Source organism: Taudactylus pleione, unplaced genomic scaffold (assembly GCF_031769625.1).
Source record: "Taudactylus pleione unplaced genomic scaffold, aTauple2 ptg000161l, whole genome shotgun sequence".
Lineage (NCBI taxonomy): Eukaryota > Metazoa > Chordata > Amphibia > Anura > Myobatrachidae > Taudactylus > Taudactylus pleione.
Window position 1 is genome coordinate 4,250,312 of NW_028284563.1, and position 25,967 is coordinate 4,276,278.

At 43.7% G+C, this 25,967-nt stretch overlaps 1 protein-coding gene across 1 annotated transcript; it reads right to left on the reverse strand.

The window, feature by feature from the left end:
• Positions 1-5: 5 nt before the first annotated feature.
• On the reverse strand, positions 6-22,318 carry LOC148521521 (uncharacterized). Its single transcript, XM_088475070.1, has 9 exons — positions 22,235-22,318; positions 20,740-20,805; positions 19,910-19,957; positions 16,638-16,688; positions 13,221-13,286; positions 13,071-13,118; positions 7,957-7,989; positions 3,824-4,943; positions 6-35 (listed from the first exon to the last, which is right to left on the reverse strand). The coding sequence occupies exons 1-8, from the start codon at positions 22,301-22,303 to the stop codon at positions 3,828-3,830; spliced, it is 1,497 nt and encodes a 498-aa protein (XP_088331196.1). The 5' UTR covers positions 22,304-22,318; the 3' UTR covers positions 6-35; positions 3,824-3,827.
• Positions 22,319-25,967: the final 3,649 nt, after the last annotated feature.

The window sequence follows — 25,967 nt, forward strand, 5'->3', positions numbered from 1 at the left end:
TTTTGCCCTGGGACACCATTTGTTGTTCTGGCAAACTGAAAAAGAAAAATACAAATTTAGAGATACTGAAAATACCACAGTTTTAATACAGTATGTTGAGAAAATTCAATATGAATAAAGTACTTTATTTTATTACAAAGGGATGTGATTCACAGTAATTTTTTTGTTATATTATACTCACAAATACTATGTGTAATATATATATATATATATACATATATATACACACAGTATATTATTATTATTATTATTATTATTATTATTTACAAGGGATGGCATAAACTGATTTAAATGTAAATGCATAATCTTAATCTAGTGTAATAACTAATTATAACATTAATTAGGCCTACCATTAGATGTCCTGAATGTGAACATTCCCCAAACCTTAATCATTAATTTATTTTCATAAGAAGTATATATTTTTTAAAAATGCATCATTTCAAGCAATATAAATACTAAAAAGGTTTTTTTTTATATATATATATATATATATATATATATATATATATTTTACTGGGTTTTTTTTGGGGGGGGGCAACTTAATGTACTCTCTAGAGCCGTGTTCTTTAACCACTGTGCCATGGTACACTAGTGTACCGCAAGCAGTTTTCAAGTGTGCCGTGGCAGTCAGCTCAGCGCACTTGTACTGTAGTGTGTTTTATTTCTGAGGAGGCCAATGTAGTGTGTTTTGTTCCTGTGGAGGCCAATGTAGTGTGTTTTATTCCTGTGGAGGCTAATGTAGTGTGTTTTATTCCTGAGGAGGCCAATGTAGTGTGTTTTATTCCTGAGGAGGCCAATGTAGTGTGTTTTTTTCCTGAGGAGGCCAATGTAGTGTGTTTTATTCCTGAGGAGGCCAATGTAGTGTATTTTATTCCTGAGGAGGCCAATGTAGTGTGTTTTATTCCTGTGGAGGCCAATATGTGTGTATATTTTTATGTGGGAGCCAATGTTTGTTTTTTCATTGGTCACCTACACTACATAGCCGGATAGTGTGCCTTGGCAATTTTATAATCTTGTGTAGTGAGCCTCGAGTTGAAAAGGTTGAAAATCACTGCTCTAGTAATGGGGCTGCCCGATTAAATCTTAACCCACCAATATCCTAATATCATAAAGTGGTCCAGGCTGCATACATGTTTGGGTGATTTAGCTGTTAAAGTGCATTATCTGGAGAGAGGCATTCCAAAGTCTCCCTCTTCACTACATTATATGTCATGTGGCTGTGGTTGCTGTGGTACTAACACCCTAACATGACACTTTGCGATCTGTAACTCATCAATAGCACCATAAAGAAAAACACAAAGTTATTGTACACAGGTAACCTAGGGATGTAGTCAGCATCCCGGCGTGCGGGATGCAGACAGTCTAAATACCGGTGCCGAATTTCCAACAGCGTCGGGATCTCAGCTCCAGTATCCCGACCGCCGGCATCCCGAAGGTAAGTATCGGGAGTTAAGGGAGGGTAAGGTTTAGGGTTAGGGGATAGGGTTAGGCACTAGGTGGAGGGTTAGGGTTAGGCACTAAGGGGGGAGGGTTAGGTTTAGGGTGTGAGGAGGAGGAGGAGGTTAGGTTTAAGCAATAGGGGGGAGGCTAGGTTTAGGCACCGAGGAGGGGGAGGTTAGGTTTAGGCACTAGGGGGGAGGTTAGGTTTAGGCACCAGGGAGGGAGGGTTAGGGTAGGGGTTAGGGTTAGTGCTAGTATACGTATGTATGGGTGTCAGGATTCTGACTGCCCGGATGCCACTGACGGTATTCTGACCAGCGGCATCCCGACTGGCAGAAATCCATACCCAACGCAGAGTGATTTATGTTAAGAGACACATCATTTTTGTATGTGATTGCCGCTATAAGGGATTTTTTTTGCCCACAAACAGAAGAAGACTGGACCCTGAAGTACACATGCAGCCTCTATTTCTTAACACTGTCCTCGCCTATAACCCCATTCCATTGAACCTGAAAAGGACCCCATTGTTTGCTAACATGCATGCAAACAGTGGCGTAACTACCGTGAGTGTAAGGGGTGCGGTTGCTATGGTGCCCGAGCTGCGTATGTGGGCCGCCGCTCTCCCTGCACCCAGTCACACACACACATGGTGGGCCAGTCCAGTCAGGGCTGCTGAGGGGGGCCTGGGTGGCAGTTGTGTTGATTTGATGCCGGCCTGCCAGCTGATTACAGCTGGCACACCAGCAGGCAGGCATGGAGAGACAGTGCCGTTGGTCATGAGGCAATCAGAGCTCACGGACCAGCAGCCAACCAGAAGTGGCGGCTCATGATTGGCTGCTGGTCCACAAACTCCGATTTGTCTGTAATTAGCTGGCGGCCCGGCCCCAAATCCACACCTGCTGGCTGCTGACGGAACACAGGGGGAGGCAAGAGGCTGCTGGAGGGACACAGAGATGTGAGTTGCTGGGGGGTTATTACTATTGTGTGAAATAATGTGTTATATGGGGCCTACTACTAGGGCATTACTATGTGGTATAATGTGTACTAGGCATTACTATGTAGCGTAAGGGGCATTACAGTGTGGCATAATGTATAAGGGGCACTACTACTGCGTGGCATAATGTGTATAAGGTGTAATATTGTGTGGCATAACCTGAATGGGCTCTGTGTGGCATAACATGAATGGTCTTTGTGTGGGGGCAAATGTATGTGTTTTTTTACCTCTAGGGGGGCACTTTTAAGATCTTGCTATGTGGCCCTCAAAGTTCTAGTTACGCCCTTGCATGCAAACAAAGAGGACTGACTAATATATATGGTCACTTTAAAAAGGACTAACTCTGGATTAATATAAACTTGCATGAGTCATAAAATTTGAGACCTGCTCAGTCTGTGAGGTTAAAAGGATACTTTTGTAGCTTTCACACAGGTTTTTGGCAGACTGCTTGAGCCAGCCCCGGAACTTGTGTAATTTAAGAGTGTCCCCATTTTTAGGGATTACGTGACAGTGTGTGGCCCTGACGAAGTTCAAACCTAGCCAAAACCTAATTCTGGTCAAACTACACCACCATGCCAAATTTTGTGGTGCTAGGACCAGAACTCTGGCTGCGCATAAAGGAGAAACAGACAGACAGTCAGACACGGTTTCTCACTTATTATATAGATTAATGTTTGTTTAAATGTGTATCATTGTATATTTTGGTATTGATGAGTATCTCCATTTTCACATAAGACAATTTTCTATTCATCTGATTTAAATACTTAAAATTATCTTTCTCTTGTGTTTTTCCCAGAAATTTATATGGACATCCATCTATGTACCACTCACATAATGGTGCATACACACAGTCAGACTTGCTAGATCAACGATGTATGATTTGAATGATATGAACGATGAACGATTGCTGACAGTATTTAAATTAATGATATCGTCCAAATCTGACTGCAAACACAGTCGATTTCAGATATCATTATCTGACATGCCGGCACCCGTATCGTTCATTGATGCATACCAAACATGTCAATGATATGAACGATGTAACGATTTTTACAATCGTTATCGTTCATATCTTCCAGAAAATCTGGCCGTGTGTTCCCTCCATAAGGCAGACCAGGTTAAAACTGTCCCAACTCTAAACTGGCACCTCACATTTTTCTGATCCTCTTTAAGGCATCAAGGGCTATGTTTATTTTTCAGAGCTGCCGCTTGTTGGTGGTTCTGGCTGCAGGATTTAAAAGGCCAATAATCTTAAATGCAAATCGTTCCTGTTTTAATATTCTTGACCTTTTAAATCCTGCTTCCAGAACTGCTGGCAAGCAAAGCTAGACCTCAATATATGAAAATTATATAGCATACTGAAATATAATATTAAAGAGTATAATTTACCTGTTTACTTTTTAAACAACTTGGCACCATATAGTCCTCCTTGAAGACCACCCCTTGCATCTGCTGTAAAACCTATATTTCCTATAGCACTTCCAGGTAGTCCCCCCATGGTTCCTGCACTAGCATAAATATCTGCATTTGTCACTCCACCAGTAAGTCCTCCAATATCCATTAAATTACCAATGGTATCTGTTACTCCTTCAAGTCCACCGGTCAGTACACTTGGTACACCTGTGCCTGTCCCCTCTATACCCTTGTATCCATCAAGCACTGTTACCGAACCTAATCCTGAGGCCAGTCCATCAACCACATCCATGGCTCCACCAAGATTGTTTGTCATACCTCCAAGTCCTGCTGTTGCTCCACTAAACAGATCTGATAGCCTTAGTCCTGAAGTCAATCCCTCAGCAGTGTCAGTGACTTCACCAAGAGCGTTTGTCACCCCTCCAATTAGCCCTGTTTGTCCATTAAGCAGTCCATTCATTTCTAATCCTGAAGTCATTCCCCCAACAGTGTCAGTAATTGATTTTGTCGCCCCTCTAATTATCCCTGGCACATTGCTAAGAATTCCATCTGCTGCTCCATTAATCAGTCCATTAGTTCCTAATCCAGAAGTTAATCCCCCAACAGTGCCAATAAGTGATTTTGTGAGTCCATTAACAGAGTTTGTCGCCCCTCTAATTATCCCTGGCACATTGCTAAGAATTCCATCTGCTGCTCCATTAATCAGTCCATTAGTTCCTAATCCAGAAATTAATCCCCCAGCAGTGCCAATAAGTGATTTTGTGAGTCCATTAACAGAGTTTGTCACCCCTCCAAGTAGTCCACCTTTTGTACCCCCTAGGCTTGAAGTCAATCCCTCAACAGTTTTAGTAAGCGCATTTGTGACTCCACCAACAGTGCTTGTCACCCCACTAAGTGTCCCTGACAATCCTCCAACAGTCCTAAAAATCAACTCTAAAAGACCAGGGACTACTCCATTCCGTCCCAGAAGCACTTCTAATAATTCACTTAAAAAACCTGGAGACTTATTCGCCACTGCTATAAGAAGAGACTTCCGCCCATTTATCCCTGTAAAAGACTGTATTTGTCCATCAAGTCTGGGAACACCAAGAAGCAACTAGAAAAAAGGAAAATGGTAAAATCAGAATTGCGGAAAAATGATTTAGTACTATATCATAAGCATCTTGTATGTAGTACTGATACATTAAAGATGAACTTACATGTAAGCTTTCAATCTTAACTGAGTTAGGGGGAGAGGAATTAAGCCTTGGAGAGTGATAAAGTACTGACCAATCAGTTCTCAACTGTCCTGTTTCTAGTACAGCCTGTAAAATGACAGTTTGAAGCTGATTGGTTGGTACTTTATCTCTCTCCACTTTATCTCCCTCCAAGATTTGATAAATCTCCCCCTTTCCTCCTTTATTTACTGGAGCCCAGGGCACCGCACATTGGAATAGTTTTCCCCCTCGGGCTCCTCCGCTTCTGTAGCATAGTAATGGCTAAAAAAACAATTAAATCCTGCTCTGAATACAGTCTATGAGGGTATATCTTCGCAGACCAATAAGAAGTGTAGACCAATCAGCTTCTAACTATCTTTTATCTAGCAGATTGTATAATATTACAGTGACAAGCTGATTGGTTGCTATGGCCAACTTCTACACCAGTCCTCTTAAGGAGGTTTCATATCCCCCCTCCCCCTCCCATCATGTTCCTTATGAGTGCTGAGCTATCTTCAAATGAAAGTTAATATCATATATGATGACTCTCCCTGAATGCTTGGGAGATTCCTGAAATAGTGATGATCTTCCTGGAAAGTCGAGCAATCTCCCTGAGGGTGGGTGCAACACAGTGTTGTCATCAACACTCTCCTCCCATCATGGAGGAAACACTAGAGCATACTTGCCGACTTTTACTGAACCTTTTCCGGGTGCAGCCCGGTCATCTTGGCTTCGGGCGGGCTGGGCCAGTCTACAGTTGTATTTAGGCCCCGCCCCTTTGCTGGAAAGCACACGATTCGTGGGTCCGTGATGAGGGGGCAGACCCGCAAATCTGTCCTAAAATCTCCCCAACCTGCCCAGCCCACTAGGAAGTGGGAGGGATGTGGGAGATATGACTACTCTTTCGGGGGTGCGGGGGGTTACCTGAAAAACCGGGAGCCTCCCACGACTCCCGGGAGAGTAGGCATATATGCACTAGGGAGAGCAATATGATGGGTGTGTGGAACAAGAAAATGGCCTTGAATTAACTGAATGGACAATATGCTGTTTAGTCCAGTCTCGCCCAATGAATGATTCCTAACAGTAAAGAGAAAGGAGCGTTCAAACCATAAAGTGCATATGAGCCAAACTGTTCACAGTAGTACAAAAATAAATCTAACAGAGGTTCTAGTCTTCCCTTTGATGCAAAATACAATTAGGTAACCTAATAAATAACATATGCCTCCCAATTGTCCCGGGTTAGATAGGACAGTACCAAGACCTCAGTAAGAACTTGGGGGGCTCCTGTAAAGGGGTCCCCCCACCATGAAGCAGACCCACACTCGCCCACACACCGCCGAGGTCATGCATGCGCAGAAGAGAGTGGAGACTCTGACACTTTGCTAGCTCCTGTACGGCACCATCTTTCTGAATACATCACTGTCAAGATGGCTCCAGGCGAGAAGCATATGGAGCCGACTTATAGCACGGGAGGCACAGTGGTCAGTACTAGGTGCAGTGCTGGGGCCCCCTGGACCGGTGTGCACTCCGTGATAGATCCGCCACTGGCTCTGCCCCTCTTTCCTAACTGGGACAACTTTCTCCTGATTGGGCTGGAAGATCAGAAGGTTTATCCCATACACTACTCATCGGCATAGCAACTGCTATGGCAGTGCACAGCATTCAAAGGGTGCTTTAAGGGGAGGGGAAGTGCTGGGCATGGTGCTTGCCTGCTCCCCCTTCCATGCATGCACGTCTGACCCTGTTCCTGGACTTAAAACGTTGGGAGGTACTGTATGGTAACAACTGATAACAACTGGTGGGGGACTTTAGTTTGTTTTGATAATATGACTGTTAAACAATTGCTATCCAGACAAGGGCTTATTAAGAGAGGAGGGGGCCTGTGTTCACTCCCCGTCCGGCGCCCCCTCCTCTCTCACCGGCTGCCGTCAGCAGCAGTAGACTCCTGGCACTACCCTGTGCACGGAGTCTACTGCACAGGTCACAGAGAAAATGGAACGGCAGCCATTTTCCCAGTGATTTCCTAATACTCATTTGCAAAACGCAGGGAAATGGCCGGGGCAACCAATTTCCAGGCGTTTTGTGTAGCGCTACTCCGTGGTACTTCGGAGAGTATGAAAAAAAAAAGGATGGGTGCAGGCCCCTCTATAAATACGCCCCTGTATCCAGATACATTGTTATCCCTTATTGAAGCATTTATGTGATATAGGGGCAGATATACTAAGCTTTGGAGAGAGATAAAGTGGAGATAGATAAAGTACCAACCAATCAGCTCCTAACTGTCATTTTTCAAATACAGTCTGTAACATTGCAGTGAGGAGCTGATCGGCTGGTACTTTATCTCCCTCCACTTTATCACTCTCCAAGGTTTAGTACATCTCCCCCATAATGATTCACTATCAATTAGGTTTTCCAAGTGTATTTTTCTCATAGCTTGCTAATTACAGGGGGGGGGATTTATCAAACCTTATAAATAGTGGAGAAGTGGTCCTTTGTAGATGTTGCTCATCCAATCACATTCTAGCTAGCATTTATCAAGTGCATTCAATAAAATGATAGGCAGAAGCTGATTGGTTGCTATGGGCATCTTCCCCACTTCCCTACTCTTTAGAAGGTTTGATAAAATCAGTACAGATTGTGTGGGAGGGAGACAATTCCTTTGTAGAATAACCGTTTTTGAATATATTTAATATTAATAATCACATAGGTAAATATTAACACTATGGTGGAAAGTATACTTTAGGTAGGATCTGATATAAATAATGGGGAGTGCCAAAAAAAATAAAAGAAAGTGGTGGGTTAATGTTTCATTAAATGAACAGTTGAAACATAAACATAAAACATAAAACTTCACATTTAGTCCAAAAACATATTTACTTAAACGTCAACCTTTTGAAATTAATTTTTCCTCACCATTAATTGGTTTATTTTTGCAACAAGAGGTTTCTGCAAAAAGGGAAAAAGAAAACAAAAATCAGTAATGTTAACTCGACATCAGTCAGAACTAATTACATCTTCTATTAACTCCTTCATATTGGTATAGCCTATTGGGGTGGTGGTCACAATGGGTGTCTGGCGGAACGTGAAAGGGACTGTTAGGCCACACAGAGGAACCTTAAGCAGGAAGCTGGGTTTATTGATAACAGAAGGGTAGCAGGTAACACTGGTAACACAGCGGTATCAGTGGTAAGCAGTATAGCGGTGTTGCAGGGCTTAACAGAAGTATTTAGGTGCCTCGGGATTTAGTTATGACCGCTGGTCTCAATTCTGACACTACAATCCCAGCATGGGATTTAACAAAGGCATAGAAATACAGATGCCTATGTTAATCCCGACGCTGGGACCCCAACAGGATGCTGTACCGATCGTCCAGCGCCGGAGGTAAGTAGCGATGTAGCCGGGGATGGGGGTGGGGTTAGGTTTAGCGACCCCCGGGGGGGACTTAGGGCTAGACCCGCCCCCCCCACCCCCAGGGAGGGTTAGGGTTAGGCTGAGGGAAGGAGGGGTTATGTTCAGGCACTAGGAGGGGAGGTTAGGGTGCGGAGAGGGGGGGTGTTAGGTTTAAGCACTAACGGGAGAGGTTTGGGTTAGGCACTAGGAAAGGAGGCTAGGGTTAGGCACCCCTAAAGGAGGGTTAGGGGGGGGAAGGGGAGGGTTAGATTACTTACCTCCGCTGCCTGGATTTCCTCTGCTGTCGACATTACAATCCCATTTCGGTGCCTCTCCCCAGGAGCTAAGTGCTGTGCACCCGTACAGCACTGTAACGCCCTACGCAGTAAAAATGGCACCAGCTGTACATGAACAGTAGTCCAGCAGTGACGTCATCAGGGCAGAGGTTGCGCCTACCACTGACTCTGGGTCCTAGTGCCCAGCATGTATGGTGGAGAGAGGGCACAGTGCTGGAGCGCACTGTTTTCTAACACTTCAATGCCAATGATGAGTGGGACTTTAACAACGAGTTGTATCATTCACAACGAGTGATAACACTTGTTGAGTATGAAAAATTATGCTCCAGAGCCAGTCAGCTCCCAACTGTCTGGCTGGAGCACCATTATCATATGCAGCGAGTTTTATCACTCGTGAATGCTAAAACTCGTTGATAAATGAAGCCCATCATCCCTTGATTTGATGCAGTACTGTAGGTTGTATTCTTACACATATTAAAGATTTCATTTAAGATGTTGCAAACTAACAAAATAAAAAGACAATTCATTACAATTTTCAACTGCAAGATTTTATTATGAAGCCTACTTGTAGAATTCTGCTTTTTGCTGTTTCGGAATAGTGGACTTCAGCCAAAGGAAGAACCACAAAGATGCTTTTTTGTAATGTTTAGAATAGAAACATTGACACATTAGCATTTACTTTACTTTCTCGCAATTTCAATTTAACTTATGTCCAACTGGGATAGCTTTCCTGTGCTGTGATAGGAGGTATAAGTACACTGATGGTATTTTCTGAAAATGTAAAGTATTTTTATGAAGAAAAGAAAAACAAATAAGATATAATTTGTGCAGGTTCTGTGTAATTACATTTCTGATACTGAAGTTGGAATGTGACCAACCTGCAAAATGTCAAAATAGGCTCAGCACAGTGGTGAGCAATGTCTGTGCAGTATAAGGGGTTAAATGTTGACATTTGCTGATTACAGTGAGTAAAAGATTGGGTATGTAAGAAAAGTGGGTAGAGCTAGTTCTATGTTGCCTTTACATTGCAAACATTTGTACATTTGTTCTCATTTTTTAGAAGTCTTTTTGACGTGCTTATGAAGGGATTTTATATAATCCTGGTTCATGACCGGCTAAAACTGGGTACACACCTAAAAGATATATCTGCAGATGATGGTTGTTCATACACACTGAACAACAATCACTGCCATCTGGCCGGTAGTCCCCCTGGCCGGGGGTCACGGCGCGTCCCCCCTCCCCGGCCTTCTGCGCAGCCAGTAGATAAATACTAGGGATGCTAGAACCATTTGAGCTATTTCAAAATGTTATCAAACCGGCCCAGTTCAATGAGCTGAAACCTTTGGTCAATCAAATTTTGAAAATGTAAAAATTTTGGTTGTGGTTCTACCGTCATGTTATCTTCGAAATTCTAAAACCTTAACTCAAAGCTCGTGTTCACTGCTTACAGCAAAGAACGTGAAAATAAACTATAAAATGTAGAGATGTGCAGGTTCGGCTCGGTTCGGATTTTCCCGCCAAGTTCGGATTTTTCCCGCCAAATATGGAGTCTTGGAAAGAGACAAAACGTTCATGAAAGATGACGTTTTGCCTCTTTCTGAGACCCGAGTTTTGGTGGGAAAAATCAGAACTTGACGGGAAAATCTGAACCGAGCCGAGCCTGCACATCTCTAGTAAAATGTTGCCTCTACTGCCTGTTTGAGCATTTTAGGGCCTGATTCAGAGCCATTTGCAATGCCGACAGTCACGGAGTTGAGCAGTTACACAGTCTACACAGCATTACAAAATAGTGTTCACTTTAGGTCCGACGCAGGGCAGGGGGCGTGGCCAGAGGAAAGGAGGTGTCCACGAGAAAAGGGGTCATGTCTTTAAGATGTACCCCCTTTTCATCACTCTTGGGGGCGTGCCTGGAACTTACGGACATGCCGGGCTGCCCCCAAGCTCTCCCCTCTCTCACCGTCGGTGATCGCTGCACCGCTATTATTTTCACCCTCGGGACACTGCGGCCCACAGATAGGGACGGCACTCGGCATGTTGTATTAGCGGGGTACCGCCATAAAGGCAGGGCGTATTACACCTGCTAAAACAGCCCTGAGGGAATGCTAACAGTCTACGCACAAAAATTGCGATTGAGAAAAGTGATGGATATACAGGAGGGTGACTGGGAGGTGACAAAACAAATGCACAAAGATGGTCCATCTTATGGGCGCGTTATGGAAGTGTCAGGGTCGTGTCGCTGAAGTCTTTGGCCCTCATTCAGAGCCGGACGCTATTTGCGGTCGTTCGTTTAAAAACAAGGGGTGGCTATTCAAATGATCCGTACGCACATTGCAGTCTGTTCACACCTCTAAGTCTGAACGAACGAGCAAAACATACGCTCGTTTATTTGTTAAAAACGCCCCCTGGCCGCACGCATCCTACGTCATGTCCGCTATTTATTAGATTAATCGAGTACATCGACCAGCGTATGAACTGCTCGCTATTCTTGTGGTTGGTGTTTGCTACCACAAATTTGCGTGCAGTTCTGGCTATAAAATAACCCAGTGACGTGGTCAATGACGCTGCTGTTTTAAATATACACACCCATAAAACGCCCGTTTTGACCTTTAAGCACGCCTGCGTTCGGATCTCCACTCCCCATTTTCAAGCACCTTCCCCTGTTACCACCCACATACGCCTCATTCTGTCACTCAAAATAGCAGGCACTCGCTATATAGCGTACAAAGGATTTTCGGCCGCACTGACTGGTTCGCGCATGCGTACTAAAAAGCGTACGCATGCGCAGATGTGCAAACATCGCTCGGAACGAGCGTACTGCCGCTAACGAGCGGCTCTGAATGAGGGCCTTTGTGCACACAGATGCTCAATAGCTCACATAGGAGGCCATAGGGCTGGTGCAAGTTTCGATGGTGCGACCGATGGTGTAGTCTAAAGACCAGGGGCATTTCAAGAAAGGAGGGGGCCCATGTGCAGTCTCCGTCATGGGCCCCCTCCTCTCAGTCCGGCGGCCGGCAGCACACTGATAGACTCTGGGCACTAGAGTTTGCCCAGAGTCTATAGCGCATGCGCAGCTCACTGGGAAAATGGCTGTGGCGGCCATTTTCCCAGTACTGCGTATGTGCAAAATGATGGGAAAATGGCCACAGCGGCCACTTTACAGGTGTTTTTACAGTGCTGATAACCTTGCCGACGTGGGACTCCAGAGAGGTAAGTATAATATGGGTGCAAGATGTGCGGTGCGGGCCCCCCCTGGACCCAGGGGCCCATGTGGATCGCACACCCTGCACCCATTATAAATACACCCCTGCTAAAGACACAACAGGTGTTTGGGAATGCTGACAGTGGGCATCTCAGTCCTTTCCCAGCGACATTTGCATAAAGTCACAGACGGGCGACCACCTCTAGATCAGGGCCTTGGGGATCTATTTATTAAGCAGTGTTAGGAGACAGAGTGAAAAGTGATAAGGTGCCAGCCAATCCGCTCCTAACTGTCATCTTACAGGCTGTGTTTGAAAAATGGCAGTTGGGAGCTGATTGGCTGGCACCTTATCACTTTTCACTCTGTCTCCTAACACTGCTTAGTAAATAGACCCCTTAATGTTTTATTCTATTCAAACAGTGAAAATAATTGTCTTACATTTAAAAAATAAATAATATATGAAGTAGCCACATAAGCTTAAAAGTTCGGACAGAGGGCATGATTCAGAGCCGGACGCAATTTGCGGACGGTCGTTCAGGAAAAGGGGGTGGCTATTCAAATGAACCGTTCGCTCTTTGCGGTCTGTTCACGCCTCTATATCTGAACGAGCGAACAAAACTTGCGGTCGTTTTTTGGATACCTACGCCCCCTGGCCGCTCGCATCCTACGTCATGTCCGCTATTTATTAGATTAATCAAGTACATCGACCAGCGTATGAACTGCTCGCTATTCTTGTGGTTGGTTTTTCCTACCACTATATTGCGAGCAGTTCTGACTATAAAACAACCAGGTGACGTGGTCAATAACGCTGCTGTTTTCATTATGCACACCCATAAAACGCCCGTTTTGACCTTTAAGCACGCCTGCGTTCTTAATTCCACTCCCCGTTTTCAAGCACCTTCCCCTGTTACCACCCACATACGCCTCATCCTGTCACTCAAAGTAGCAGGCATTCGCTATATAGCGAACAAACGTTTTTCAGCCGCACTGACTGGTTCGCGCATGCGTATTATAAACCGTACGCATGCGCAGAAGTGCGAACATCGCTCGGAACGCTCTGAATCAGGCCCAGACTCCAATGTTTTTTAGAAACTTTTTAAAATGTTGAAAAACAAAAAACTATGTAGGTGAATAGAGATTACCAGTGGTCCACAAATTGGTGTAGAGACCATTCCAATATTAAGGCCGCTCTGAAATATAAATAAAATCAGCATGGTTTGTTACATGGACTACTAAACTATTACAGCACATTATGTACATCAACTTTAAAAAGTTTGGTAGAATCAGCTTACCAACAAGTCAAGCACAGCTCTTAACACATACTGAAGAGAACCATCGACATCAGCAATTAGTTGTTCCTGTAATAACAATTGCAACAGTCACTGTTTCTGAATAGATGAATATATAATTGATCTGCAAAAATGTTCTCCAAAATTAATGCATTCTTCCATAGAACGAATATATGTCATCAGGGGCGTCGGAAAACAATTTGATGTTGGGATGGGCAACATAAAATCGTTCCGGCGCCCAGCCCCCCTTTCCTCCTCCCTCTTTCTCCCCTCCTCTCTCCCTCTCCCTCCCTCTCTCTTACCTAAGCAGCGGCCGCGGATGGTCTGGGGCTGTGCCATATAGCAACAGGCTGCACAGCCCCTGCACCTCACGGAGAGGGAAGTGTAATGTGGGGTGTTTATAACTTAAAAAACGCACATTACACCTCCGCCTCCATGCGCTGCAGGGGCCATGCAGCCTATTGCTATAAAGCACAGCCCCTGACCGTCCACGGTCGCTGCTCCCTTAATATGTTTAGGGGGGCGAGCCACCCCTTTGCCCCTCCCGTTCACAAACACCCATGTTTGTAATTTATAAACCACAGAACACCTTGGTCTGCAGAGGCTGGCACCATCATGCATACCTACAGCCATCTTGATCCAAAATCCCTTGCTTTTGGGCAGGGCACAGCGGTCAACTGACTCTTTGTAAATTGCCTCCAGAAATGAAGACCTTTTGTAGGTGGAGGCTTGGCAATGTTAGCGTTATGTACCAGCTACTCCCAGTAACATAAGCAAGCTTTTCCACTGCTTGCTTCAATAACAAAACACTACAAAGATACCCTGCTACGGTGGCCTGGAGCAATAAGGCTCAGTCTTGGAATCAGAGCCGTAACTAGACTTTTTGGTGCCCTGTGCCAGAAAGAGCATTGGCGCCCCCCTCATTTTTCAAAGGGACATAATGCACCCAAAAAAGGGGAATGGCCTCATGGCGAAGGACAAGGGAAGAGATAGGGGAGGCCAGGAGATGCTGGGGATGAAATAAGTGGAAGCTACAAGTGAGAATGATAATAAACAGAAATTTGACAGGCCCAAACAGCACCCCCTGACCTGTGGTGCCCTGTGCCATGGCACCGGCCGCACTACCCTAGCTACGGCCCTGCTTGGAATATATGCGATGCACATGTACTGTATGGCCTGGTCTTCTGGTTTACGTATGAGCTTCAACACTGAAAACCCATATTTTTTTATTTTTTCATTTCCACTAAATTGAAAATAGATTCAATTTATAATAAACAAATAATATAAAACATTAAAAATGCTTTATTCCAGCAACTTTTTTTAAGTGATTTTATATTGTATTCTGCATCCTGACCAGTGGCGGATTTTACCTAGGGGTTGCAGGGCCGCAGCCCCCTCCCCAGTGGGAATCAGCCACCACCATTTAGCCCCCAGCAATTGCAGTGACTTCCCTTTGGAAAAACTATCTGCTAGTAATCGCATGCTGGACAGGCAGCCTCGTCCCTAGGTGTTACTTATTCCTTCCCCTACACTTTACTGGCGCTGCGGCTTGTGTGCATCCGCAATCCTCGCTTTGTTATGTTTTTCTTTCCCCTGCATCATGGTGCTGCTCAGACGGGAAAAGCAGCTGTGTCCCCCTTAAGATCACAGGTAGTAGGGAAACATTGGAAGTACCAATGTTTTTAATATTGAATAAAAAACATTATTTAGATACAAACATTGGTTCTATGGAACCGATGTTTCTTTTTTTAAGCAAACTCTGTACTGAAAACCATAATAGACTAATAAATTATTTAAATAATTATTATACTATGTCTATCTTCATGGAGGCAAACTATATAGATAGATAGTGAAAAACTTGTAAGGATGAATACATTTTTAGAAGTAAAATATGTTTTGTGGTAAATCAAGCTTGTTATTGAAGAAATAACATTTAAGCTGCATACAGACACAACGATTTTTTGAACGATTACCGTGAAACGATATCGTTTAACGATAATCGTTTGTAAAAATCATTCACTTTCTGAGTCAAACGATGAACGATTTTGTGTTCACATTTGTAGTTTAGTCAGACTTGTCAACTCAACGATTTTCAGTAAGGGAATATGCAAAAATCGTTTGTAGTTCTAAAAAATAGTTCATTACATTTAAATGAACATAGTAAATGAACAACTTTAGTAAACGATTTTAGTTCATTTTTTCAAGGGAGAAAATCCTTTACTAAATTCATTCATTAACTAAATCGTTGTGTGTGTATGCACCTTAACTAATACAACTTTGATGAAACAGCTCACTGCTGCTTACCAAGAGCTGCAGCAGCTAGACATCCCAGCAGCCAACCAGTGTTCACTGAGAGCAGCACCAGTGACAGTGAGCCAGGGGTGGGACTGTCCTATGTGCTGCTGCTGCTAATTGGCTGACCAGAGTGTCTTTCACTCTGTCAGCCACCACCCCCAGTAGCAGCATGCACGCAGCAGCAGTAGCCCAGTCAGTGTGTTATGTACTCTATTCTTAATTTGTGATTGACTATAAATCAAGGAGAGACACAGCTGGCAGCCCAAAGCAGTGACAGCACCACAGTGTCACAAAACAAAAAAAAAAAACATTGGAAAAGCAGGGAAAAACATCGGGGGAGATATCTAGCGATGGTGATGAAACATTAAATCCTAAACATTGCAGGGTTAGACATCGAACATCGGAACCATCTGACCGAAGTTTCCGATGAAACATCAAATGATTCCCATCTCTAATGGAGCATACACACGGTCAGATTTGTCAGATGAACGATTTTACCAAAGTTTTGAACGATTTAACGATTTTTGACTGCATTAAAATGAATGGAATCGTCCAAGTCTGACTGCAAACACATCAGATGTCAGATATCGTTGTCTGACCATCGGGAACGCGCATCGTTCATCGTCCATCGTTCAGGCATGTCAGATATGTCAGATTTTCCTGCACATATGAACGACTGAACGATTTTTAAATCGTTATCGTTCATATCTGAAGGAAAAATCTGACAGTGTGTATGCACCATAACAGGTAGGAGCCACTATTGATCCTGACCACTCTGAGACGTAACCATGGGTACAAAAAAAAAAATCCCTATTGCAGCAGGACTTTTTGCCATTTGGTAAATCCGCTCTTGAGAGTGTATTGTTAATAGTATTTAAAGCCCTGTTTGCCAGTATTCTTATTTTACAGAAGACAGAGGGGGAGATGTATCAAATCTTCTAAGGAGGTTTTGTCTGTAGCATCAGATGATGACTATCATTTTATAGAATGTACTAGATAAATAGCTGGGATCATCTCCTCTTGTCGTCTTTAGACGGTTTGATACATTTCTCCCTGAGACGGGCACAATGATGACATGAATACAATCGGGATTGAAAGAAGGAATTGCAGCTGTAAAATACATACTACTGTTAAATTGTTTCCCAGAATGTTTGTGAGAGAACATCGAGTCACAGCCTGCAAGAGATAGAAAACATATTTCTGTCAGTTTTACAAACAGTTTACTGTGGGGATTGTTCAAGTATGAAAAGTGTCAGGTCCTTTTGGCTAAATACAGGTTGTCCAAGGCAAGTACAAAAAATAAAAAATCTACTTTCATCCAGGAGAATGACAGAGAAAAAGCACAGTCAGTATGCTATCAGTGTATGTATGTGTATATATGTATGTGTATATATATATATATATATATATATATAGCATGCCTAGCAGCTCCCTGTCACTATCCCAACAACCCTACTCTGTAAATCAGTGTCTTTCACTGGAATAAAGAGATGACCTACAGCACATGGCAGCATGGACCATGGTTGGCATATTAGATGGGGTGATTAGCATATTGAACAGCCTGATTAGCATGACAAGCAGTATTATTTCTCAACTCACCGCAGCCTGCTCCTGGCAGGTAATTACAGTTTTGTCTCTCACATTGAGGGATATTTATCAAAGCTTGGAGATACAGTGGAGAGAGATAAAAGTACCAACCAATCAGCTCCTAATTGTCATTTTTTAAATAGGAGCCTGTAACATGACAGTTAGAAACTTACTGGTTAGTACTTTATCTCTCTCCACACATTGATAAATCTCCCCATCATCCTTTTTATTCATTGACGAGCAGGCAGCAGTTAGAGCGAGTGGGCAGAGCAGTGGAAGGTAGGGCTGGAGAGAGCAGAGGGGCAGGATGGACTGAGATGACCTGGCATATTCCCGACCCTCCAGGTCCCTTTACTTAAGGCCCCCATACATCAGCAATTGATTGCAGCAATCGTGCAATTTGCAGTCAATTGTGTATAAAAATCTTTCCCTTTTTCCATCGATTGTGGCATCTCTGCAATCTGCAATCGATTGAAAAAGGGAAAGATTTTTATACACAATCGATTGCAAGTTGCACGATTGCTGCAATCAATTGCTGATGTATGGGGGCTTTTATACAGCTGGGTGAAAGACTTGAGTTAATGGCAAACTTGAGTTAATGGCCCGGCGGCCAGCAGCACACTGAACTGTGCGCGGCCAGCGCCGGAGTTATAGACTCTGGGCACTAGAGTGTGCCCACAGTATATAGTGTATGCATAGGTAACCGGGAAAATGGCCGCGGTGGCCATTTTCCCTGTACTGCGCACGCGCAAACGACGGGAAAATTTCCGCCGCGGCCATTTTCCAGTCGTTTTACAGCGCCGGACGCCCGCGCCGACGTGGGACTCCGGAGAGATAAGTATTATTATGGGTGCAGGGTGTGCGGTGCGGGGCCCCCTGGACCCAGGGGCCCGTGTTCCCCGCACACCCTGCACCCATTATAGATACACCCCTGGTTAATGGATTCTTTCACTAATTATTTAATTAATTCATATGAGATGTTCGGTCTCAAAGATAATGGAAAGTGATATAGCATTTTGTTCTCATATAAATTAGAGATGTGCGGTTCGGTTTTCCTGAAAAACAACAAACCCAAACTTAGGGTTCTCAAGTCGATTCGTGTCCCTGCTCGGATTGCTGTTTGGATTGCCTGTAAATAGGTCACAATGACATGATTTTATGTGTTTTTTTTTATCTATTTTAAAGAAATCCAAAACTGATTCCGAAATAAAACACTAGAGGGTGATTTTCCCACACCTCTAATATAAATACATACCCGTTTCTACACATTTACAGCTACTTCTACTGGGCACAGTTCTGTATAAGGACATGTAAGGGAGTATTCCTGAAACTGCTAACTCAGCAATTGTGTTGAGTCATGTACTGTAACAGGGTAAAGGGACAATATGCACTGACAGGACAAGTGCTGCATACACTTTATCTCAGTGGTGGGGAGATGTACTAAGTCTTGGAGAGAGATAAAGTGGACGGAGATAAAGAATCAACCAATCAGCTTCTGTCACTTTACAGCAGGCTTGCCGACATTCTGGCTGCCCCTTCCGGGAGGGAGCAGCCAGATTGGCATCACAGGGGGGGCGTGGCCAGTACACGGAGGCGGGGCCGGCCGGGCGATGTGTATTTGTGGGTGGAGCGGGGACAGGGCCACGTGATCGCGTCATTTTAGCCCCATCCTCGCTACACAATACCGATATTATAGGCATTGTGGAGCATGGGCCGTGGCCAAAATGGCGCGATCCAGCGTGAATTTCGTCACCGCCCCCCCCCCCCCGCTGTGGGGGTTTAAAAGGTAATTGCGGTGGGGATAGGAGGGGTGGGCGGCAGCCCGGAGGCTTGCCTGCCTTCCCGGGAGGTCGGGAGCGGCACCCGATTGTCGGGAGGCTCCTGACCAAATCGGGAGATTAGGCAAGTATGCTTTACAGGCTGTGTTTGAAAAATGACAGGAGCTGATTGGTTGGTACTTTGGGGTCTATGATCTCTCTCCACTTTATCTCTCCCCAAGGCTTACTACATCTACCCCTTGGTTCCAAATTCCACAATGACTATAGTTGCTGTTGCCCGCCATCCATGGATGACAAGGAAAGCAAAACATTCTGAGTGTCCTGCAATCGCTTCATCGGGCGCAATTTAACCCTTAAAAGTTCACCTTATTATAATATTTTGTGAAATGGAGCATTTGTCTATAGCCTAAATCTCACTGCGACGGTCCTGCGATGAAGGATAGGCATGAGAACTCAACACAGGGGAAATTCAAGATGGCCTCAGATGTGTTCACAGCCTAATGCTGAAGGGACGATGTCCCCTTTTCGGGAAACTGCAAAAATTATAATGGCTGAACAATGACATCACTACTCTGTGATTATGGGGTCTATTTACTAAGCAGTGTTAGGAGACAGAGTGAAAAGTGATAAGAAAGTGAAAAGGTGCCAGCCAATCAGCTCCCAACTGTCATTTTTCAAACACAGCCTGTGAGATGACAGTTGGGAGCTGATTGGCTGGCACCTTATCACAGACTTATCACTTTTCACTCTGTCTCCTAACACTGCTTAGTAACTAGACCCCTATAACTTTTGACACTTTTTAGTTATAACAGTAAACTTTGTATTCTTTACAGTATTACCATCATTCATAAATGAAGGCAGAAAAGAGTGGTGCTATGAATCTAGAGCATGGTATATGCAGAGTAGCCTATTTCAGTATGACATTGACATCACTAGGGAGGGAACAATTGCCAACATTGGTCTAATAATAGATAAATACTAGTACACATACTAGTACAAAAGAAGTGAGATACAATCCACACATTGATTTACCTTCAGGTTGATGATTGCTCTGACAAGTTCAGTCTTATCTTTCATAGTCTATAAAAAAATAGAAAATAATCAGTAATTTGATATATATATATATAATATAATATATATAATAGTAATAATTATGGAATAATAATACAAGTCTAGAAATCCCTTCTATGCCTGACCAGCCTCTCCCACAGCCTTCAGCTATTTACCTGCTCTCTGAATACCCACTTACACCCTTATGCACCATTTTAGCTGTCCCGGTCCACACTCTCAGCCACACTCGCTCCTAATCTTTCAGCTGTGCCCTCTGCCTACTGAAACGTAAGCTATCTATGAGTAGGGTCCACATGAGAGCTTATAATAATATTTTTAAATAAATATAATAATATTCCCATACCATGAGATGTTTGACACTGCATTTCAATTTGAGGTGAAGTTGAGCGTAAGCTAGTGTTGTCTATCAGTCATTTACTGCAAGGGGGGTTACCAAACAAGACTGAGGGCAATGTATATCTATGGGATTACTGACAGGTACTTGGCTGTGTTTAGAAAATAACTCCCCCATCAAGCACAGCCCCCAAGCTGAAATATCTACCACTATACATAGACATGTATTGGAAATATTCTGACTGAAACCCAGAATGATACTGGCCCTGATTCTATTGCTATGTAACCTTTTTGCCATCTTTCATAGGCTTTTTAGTCATGTGGAGGAAGGAAATACACCATCATACCGCACACTAATTATTAACAAATCATCAGTAGGCAGCATTTTACTTGCATATGTAACCTGAGAAAATAATGTCACGTCAAGCTTGTCACAAATTGTAACCCAGGTTTCTTACCTTACACCGGTCGTAGGCACACAGGAAGTTAGCAAGAGCACTGAGAGTCCCGGGAAAGTTTTTTAGCTACAGGAATAAAGAGAATGTTATAAATAGAATAAAGAAAATAAAGAGAACTCAATAAAAGTTAAACTCTATGTCAATGTTCTATACTGCCTTTCTTATTTTGAATTATAGCATAGGGTTTAACATTTGGAGGTCTATTTACAAAGCGTCGGATTCTAAAATTCAGTGCTTCCGATCGTGTTTATATCCAGAATTTAAAGGGGCACTAATTATACTATAAAAATATGGCTTAGAAAATAAACCCCTTATCTAAAAGGGATATGGTCAATATCCCGGCAAGTGGAATGCTGCGCTTAGAATACCGACACCTGTCAGAATCCCGTCCCCGGTATACCGACCCCTGGCAATCCGCAGGTAAGTAGCAGGGTTAGGTGGAGGATTAAGGTCAGAGGTTAGGGATAGGCACTAGGGGGAGGGTTAGAGTTAGGCACTAGGGGGAGGGTTAGAGTTAGGCACTAGGGGGAGGGTTAGAGTTAGGCACTAGGGGGAGGGTTAGAGTTAGGCACTAGGGGGAAGGTTGGGGTTAGGCACTAGGGGGAGGGTTAGGGTTAGGCACTAGGGGGAGGGATAGAGTTAGGCACTAGGGGGGAGGGTTATGGTTAGGCACTAGGGGGGAGGGTTAGAGTTAGGCACTAGGGGGAGGGTTAGAGTTAGGCACTAGGGGGAGGGTTAGGGTTAGGCACTAGGGGGGAGGGTTAGGTGTAGGGTGCGAGGAGGGGGAAGATTTTGGCACTAGGGAGGCAGGTAAGGTTTAGGCACTGAGGAGGGAGGGTTAGGGTAGGGGGAGGGTTAGTATACCTACCGACAGGTGATGATATAACCCTGTCGGGATGGAAGCATCGGGATTTTGACCGCCGGATCCCGAGTGCAGGCATCCCGTACCCAACCCGTCTGAAACCCAGCAACCAATCAGCAATTAGATTTTAATGAGTCTAGTGCAAGTTAGAAAATAAGTGTTAGTATCTGATATCTGATGTGACGGCTTGCTATGATGGTTTTGTTGATGTTGTTTTTTATGCAAATGTTGCACCTAAATCCAACGCCAGCAATTAAACCCTATTGGATGCAATGTTACAACAACCCCTTTACTCATCCATGTATCAGTTTTATAAATACAACCAGTATTGTTTGTTTTTGGTAAATCTACTGTCTGCATTATCCTAAAGAACACTGAATTGTAACATTTTATATTATGCACTGGTAACAGGCATCTATTATCAATATTTCCGCTAATTGACATCTATCAGGAAGCTGAATGTCAGGAAAATAAAAACAAATTAATATTTCGAATAATGAAAATAGATTGCGGGAAACACTTTTAGTTTATTGTGACTCTGTAGTAGCTGCTATAGTGTAACATTCAGTATTATTGCAGAGCCCTAATAAGCTATGGTGTCACAGGAGTCTGAATGTATCTGTCTATACTTACCAATCCCTGCTTTAGGCAGTATAGATCAGCCATATGGACTTGTCCGCAGCTTTTGGCACATCTGCTCATGCAGTTAGCCGCTGCAGGCTCTAGAATGTAAACACATTGAACGGCTTGAAGTTTTATGCAAATATTAGCAAATGTGATTACTAACTAAGCAACATATATTGAATAAAAATTTTTTTATTAGTTTATGAAAACACACTTTGAAGCTGATTCTCATGTGGGAGCAAAGCAAAAAATAGAAAGTAACTTTGCACATTGACAAAACCATGTTGCACTGCAGGGTGAGGGGGGGCAGATGTAATGTGCAGAGAGGGTTCTATGTACTAATAATCGAAGACCAGCCGTGATTACTATCCACCTAACTCGCCAGAGATATTTTAATTTTTAAATAAAATATCCCCGCTATGTACAACGGGGAACTCGCAGGGTCAGTGGTTGCGGTATCCGCTGTCCCCACGAGTTATATCCCCGGCCTTTAGGAGAAGTCTTTCACAGAAGTGAAAAACTTTCCCGGGGGAAGCTGACACTCGAATGTCAGCTTCTTGGGGCTGCGGGGGAGAGATCGAAAGATCTCTCTCCTGCCCCTGGAGCTCCCATAGACTTGTGGTGTAAAGTACCGGGGTTAAACTCTGAAAAGCTTTGCTTTTTAGCATTTAGTACATAGGGGTCAGATTGTAGTCACCATTGATAATAATGAGGACTGCGATCTGCAGCGCTAATTAGCACTTTGCCGGAGATTTCTGTGAAATTTCTGTGAAGTACATGGGTGCACTACATAGTATTATGCAGAAAATGCAGTTTCTGCATAAATGTATGTAAAAAACGTCTTGATACATAGGCCGTTTTAGATTTAAGAGGGGTGTGCAAAAGCTGCTAGTATTTACTCTGCATGCAAAAAAAACCAAACAAACAATAAATGTATTTGCACCCTTTAGATTGCAGCATACAGACTTGCTTGTAGTTTTGTTTTGCTTTTCTCCCAACTCCCAAGGGGTATATCAATGTTGTGTTTCTGGGGCTAAATCACACAGTTACTAATAGACAATGTTTCTTTTTTAAGCATTAGTAAATGTGTGATTTAGCCCCAGAAACATATCATAGATGTAGATCCATTTTGATAGATTTTTATCAATGTTAAATCGATTAAAACTGACCTTTAGTACATATACCCCTCAGAATAAGCCCATTTTCCTCTATTGTTCCATCAATGTGAAAAATTAAGTAGTTACAGTATATGAAATAAACCATTGTAGAATTTTTTTTGTAAAAATCTAATTTTCTTTCGAGATTATCAGAGCAATTGTATTCTCATTTCTTGGGGACTCCTAGTCCAAGTACAGTGGTTCTCAAACTTGGTCCTCAGGACCCCACACGCTGCACGTTTTCCAGGTCACCCAGCAGTTGCACAGGTGTATTCAGTTCACAGTTTAAAAGATCCACAGGTGATGCTAATTATTTCACTTGTGATTCTGTGAGGAGACCTGGAAAATATGCACTGTTTGGTGTCCTGAGGACCGAGTTTGAGAACCTGTGTCCTAGTAATAGGAGGCCCCAACCTTTCATTTGGCTGGTGGTCATTGGCTTCTGATCAGTACATTCAACAGAAAACAGATCTCTGTCATACGGATGGGCCACATGTTCTCACCATTCCATAAATACGAATCCCAGAAAAAGCGATCATTTTCCAAAAACACCCAACGAGTATACAACATAGAACTTACCATAGCAGCAGCCGAGAGCTACTAGCAGAAAGGCCAATGCAATCTTCATTATTGCAGAATGAGTGGATTACTAGCAAAATGTTCAGCAGCCATCCTTTTTATACGCAGTGAGGTGACGGATCATGGCATCAGATCAGGAAACGGACATGGAAATTTTAGAAGTGTGGCAAAATGAATTAACTTTTTGTAATCGGTAATAATCATCCCTATTTGTCATGGAATGTAAAAGAGATGAGTACAATAAATAACGTCCGTGATTTGTAACGCTCACTTTGGATGGAACTAATCAAAAGGTCAAATTGCAGACTGTCAGAATTTTTGAAATAGGTTTAGAATTTAAGCTCCATTTTTGCTGAGGACTTGTAAAAATGAGAGAAAATAGGTGGCAATAAGGTGTGTATGTACTCTGCATGATGTAGGGGGAGATGTATCAAAACTTCTAAAGAGTGGATAAGTGGACAAGAGGAGAAGTTGCCCACAACAGCCAATCAGCTTGTACCTGTCGTTGTATAGAATGTATCTGAATGCAAGCTAGAAGACGATTGGCTGCTCTGGTTCACTCTTTAGAAGCTTTGATACATTTCCTACTTAGGGGTCAATTCAATTAGGAGGGAGTTGGGTCCTCTATGAGCCGTTTTCACTGCAAATTCACAAAGCAAAATTCAGGTTTCTTTTGTGCGACCCCTTTCTCCACAGTGCAATGGATCGCGGTACACCCCTCCTAATGAATGATCATGCCTTTGGAGGTGTTAAAAATAGTATTATTTGATGTGGGATATGTATGGTGGGTATACAATCAGGAAGCCAGCTGCCTTAATACCGGAAGCCGGCTTCCCGACTGTCATATCCCGGCGAGGGTGAAATGCCGGGCGTCTAGATGTCGACGCCTGTCATTTCCCCGATGCCGGGAGGCAGCCACGGGGGGGGAGGGTTAGGTTTAGGGCACCCGGGGGGGACTTAGGGTTAGGCAGCGGGGAAGGGGGGGTTAGGGTTAGGCACTTAGAGGGGGGATTAGGGTTAGGCACAGGGGGGGATTAGGGTTAGGCACCCCTAAGGAGGGTTAGGGTTAGGGAGGTTAGGTTAGTAGATACCTTAGGACGATCGGGATTTCCAGCGCTGTCGGGCTTCTGCTGCCGGGCTCTGCTGGTTTGTCGGGCTGCCGCTGCTGGGATTCGAACTCCCGGCCATGCGGCAGCCGGGATATCATACCGATTCCGTATGGTGAGATGTTGAATTGAAGGGAGAGGGGTTTTAATACTTGCAGATGGGAGCTAAAAGTGTTTTTTCAGCTTTTTACAAACTTGCGTAAAAACACTGACAAATGACTTTACAGAAATATTTGGGTGTGATCTACACCAGAATGTCCAAAGGATCTGAATGACAATAGTCAGAATGCTCACATACCTGTAGCTCTTTGCTTGACAACCAATATGTCGATATGCATTTAGGTTGACAGGATTAAACTGTCGACTTGTTCAAAATGTCGACATTTACCATGTCATCACCAAAATTCGATATGTTTTTTGTCTATTTTAGGATAACTCTAAACCTAAGCTTAAGCCTCAACCTAAGCATAACCCTAAATCTAACCAAAATCCTAACCCTAAAAATTCATATGTTGACATTTTGGCATTGTCATGTTAAATGTTGACATTTTGAATGTGTCGACATTTTAACCCTGTTGTCCTAAATTCATGTCGACATATAGGGGCATATTCAATTAGCCGTGAGGTTGTCCTAATTGCCGTCTTAAAATCCCGCGGCGTGGGGAAAAGCTATTTAATTAAATAGTCTTTTCCCCGCGCCGTAAAATCGGGACTCAAGTGTGGTTTTTTCCCCGCGTGCGAGGCCAGTTTGATTGTATTAACAAGGATTTTACCTCGTACCTCCAGGAGCTGCGAGGTAAAGTCCAACTGCAGGGACTCGCGCGCGAGGCCTCGGGGAAACCTGCACGAAGAATCCCCGGCAATTGAATGAGACCGGCATGGCAATTAGTCACGGGGGAC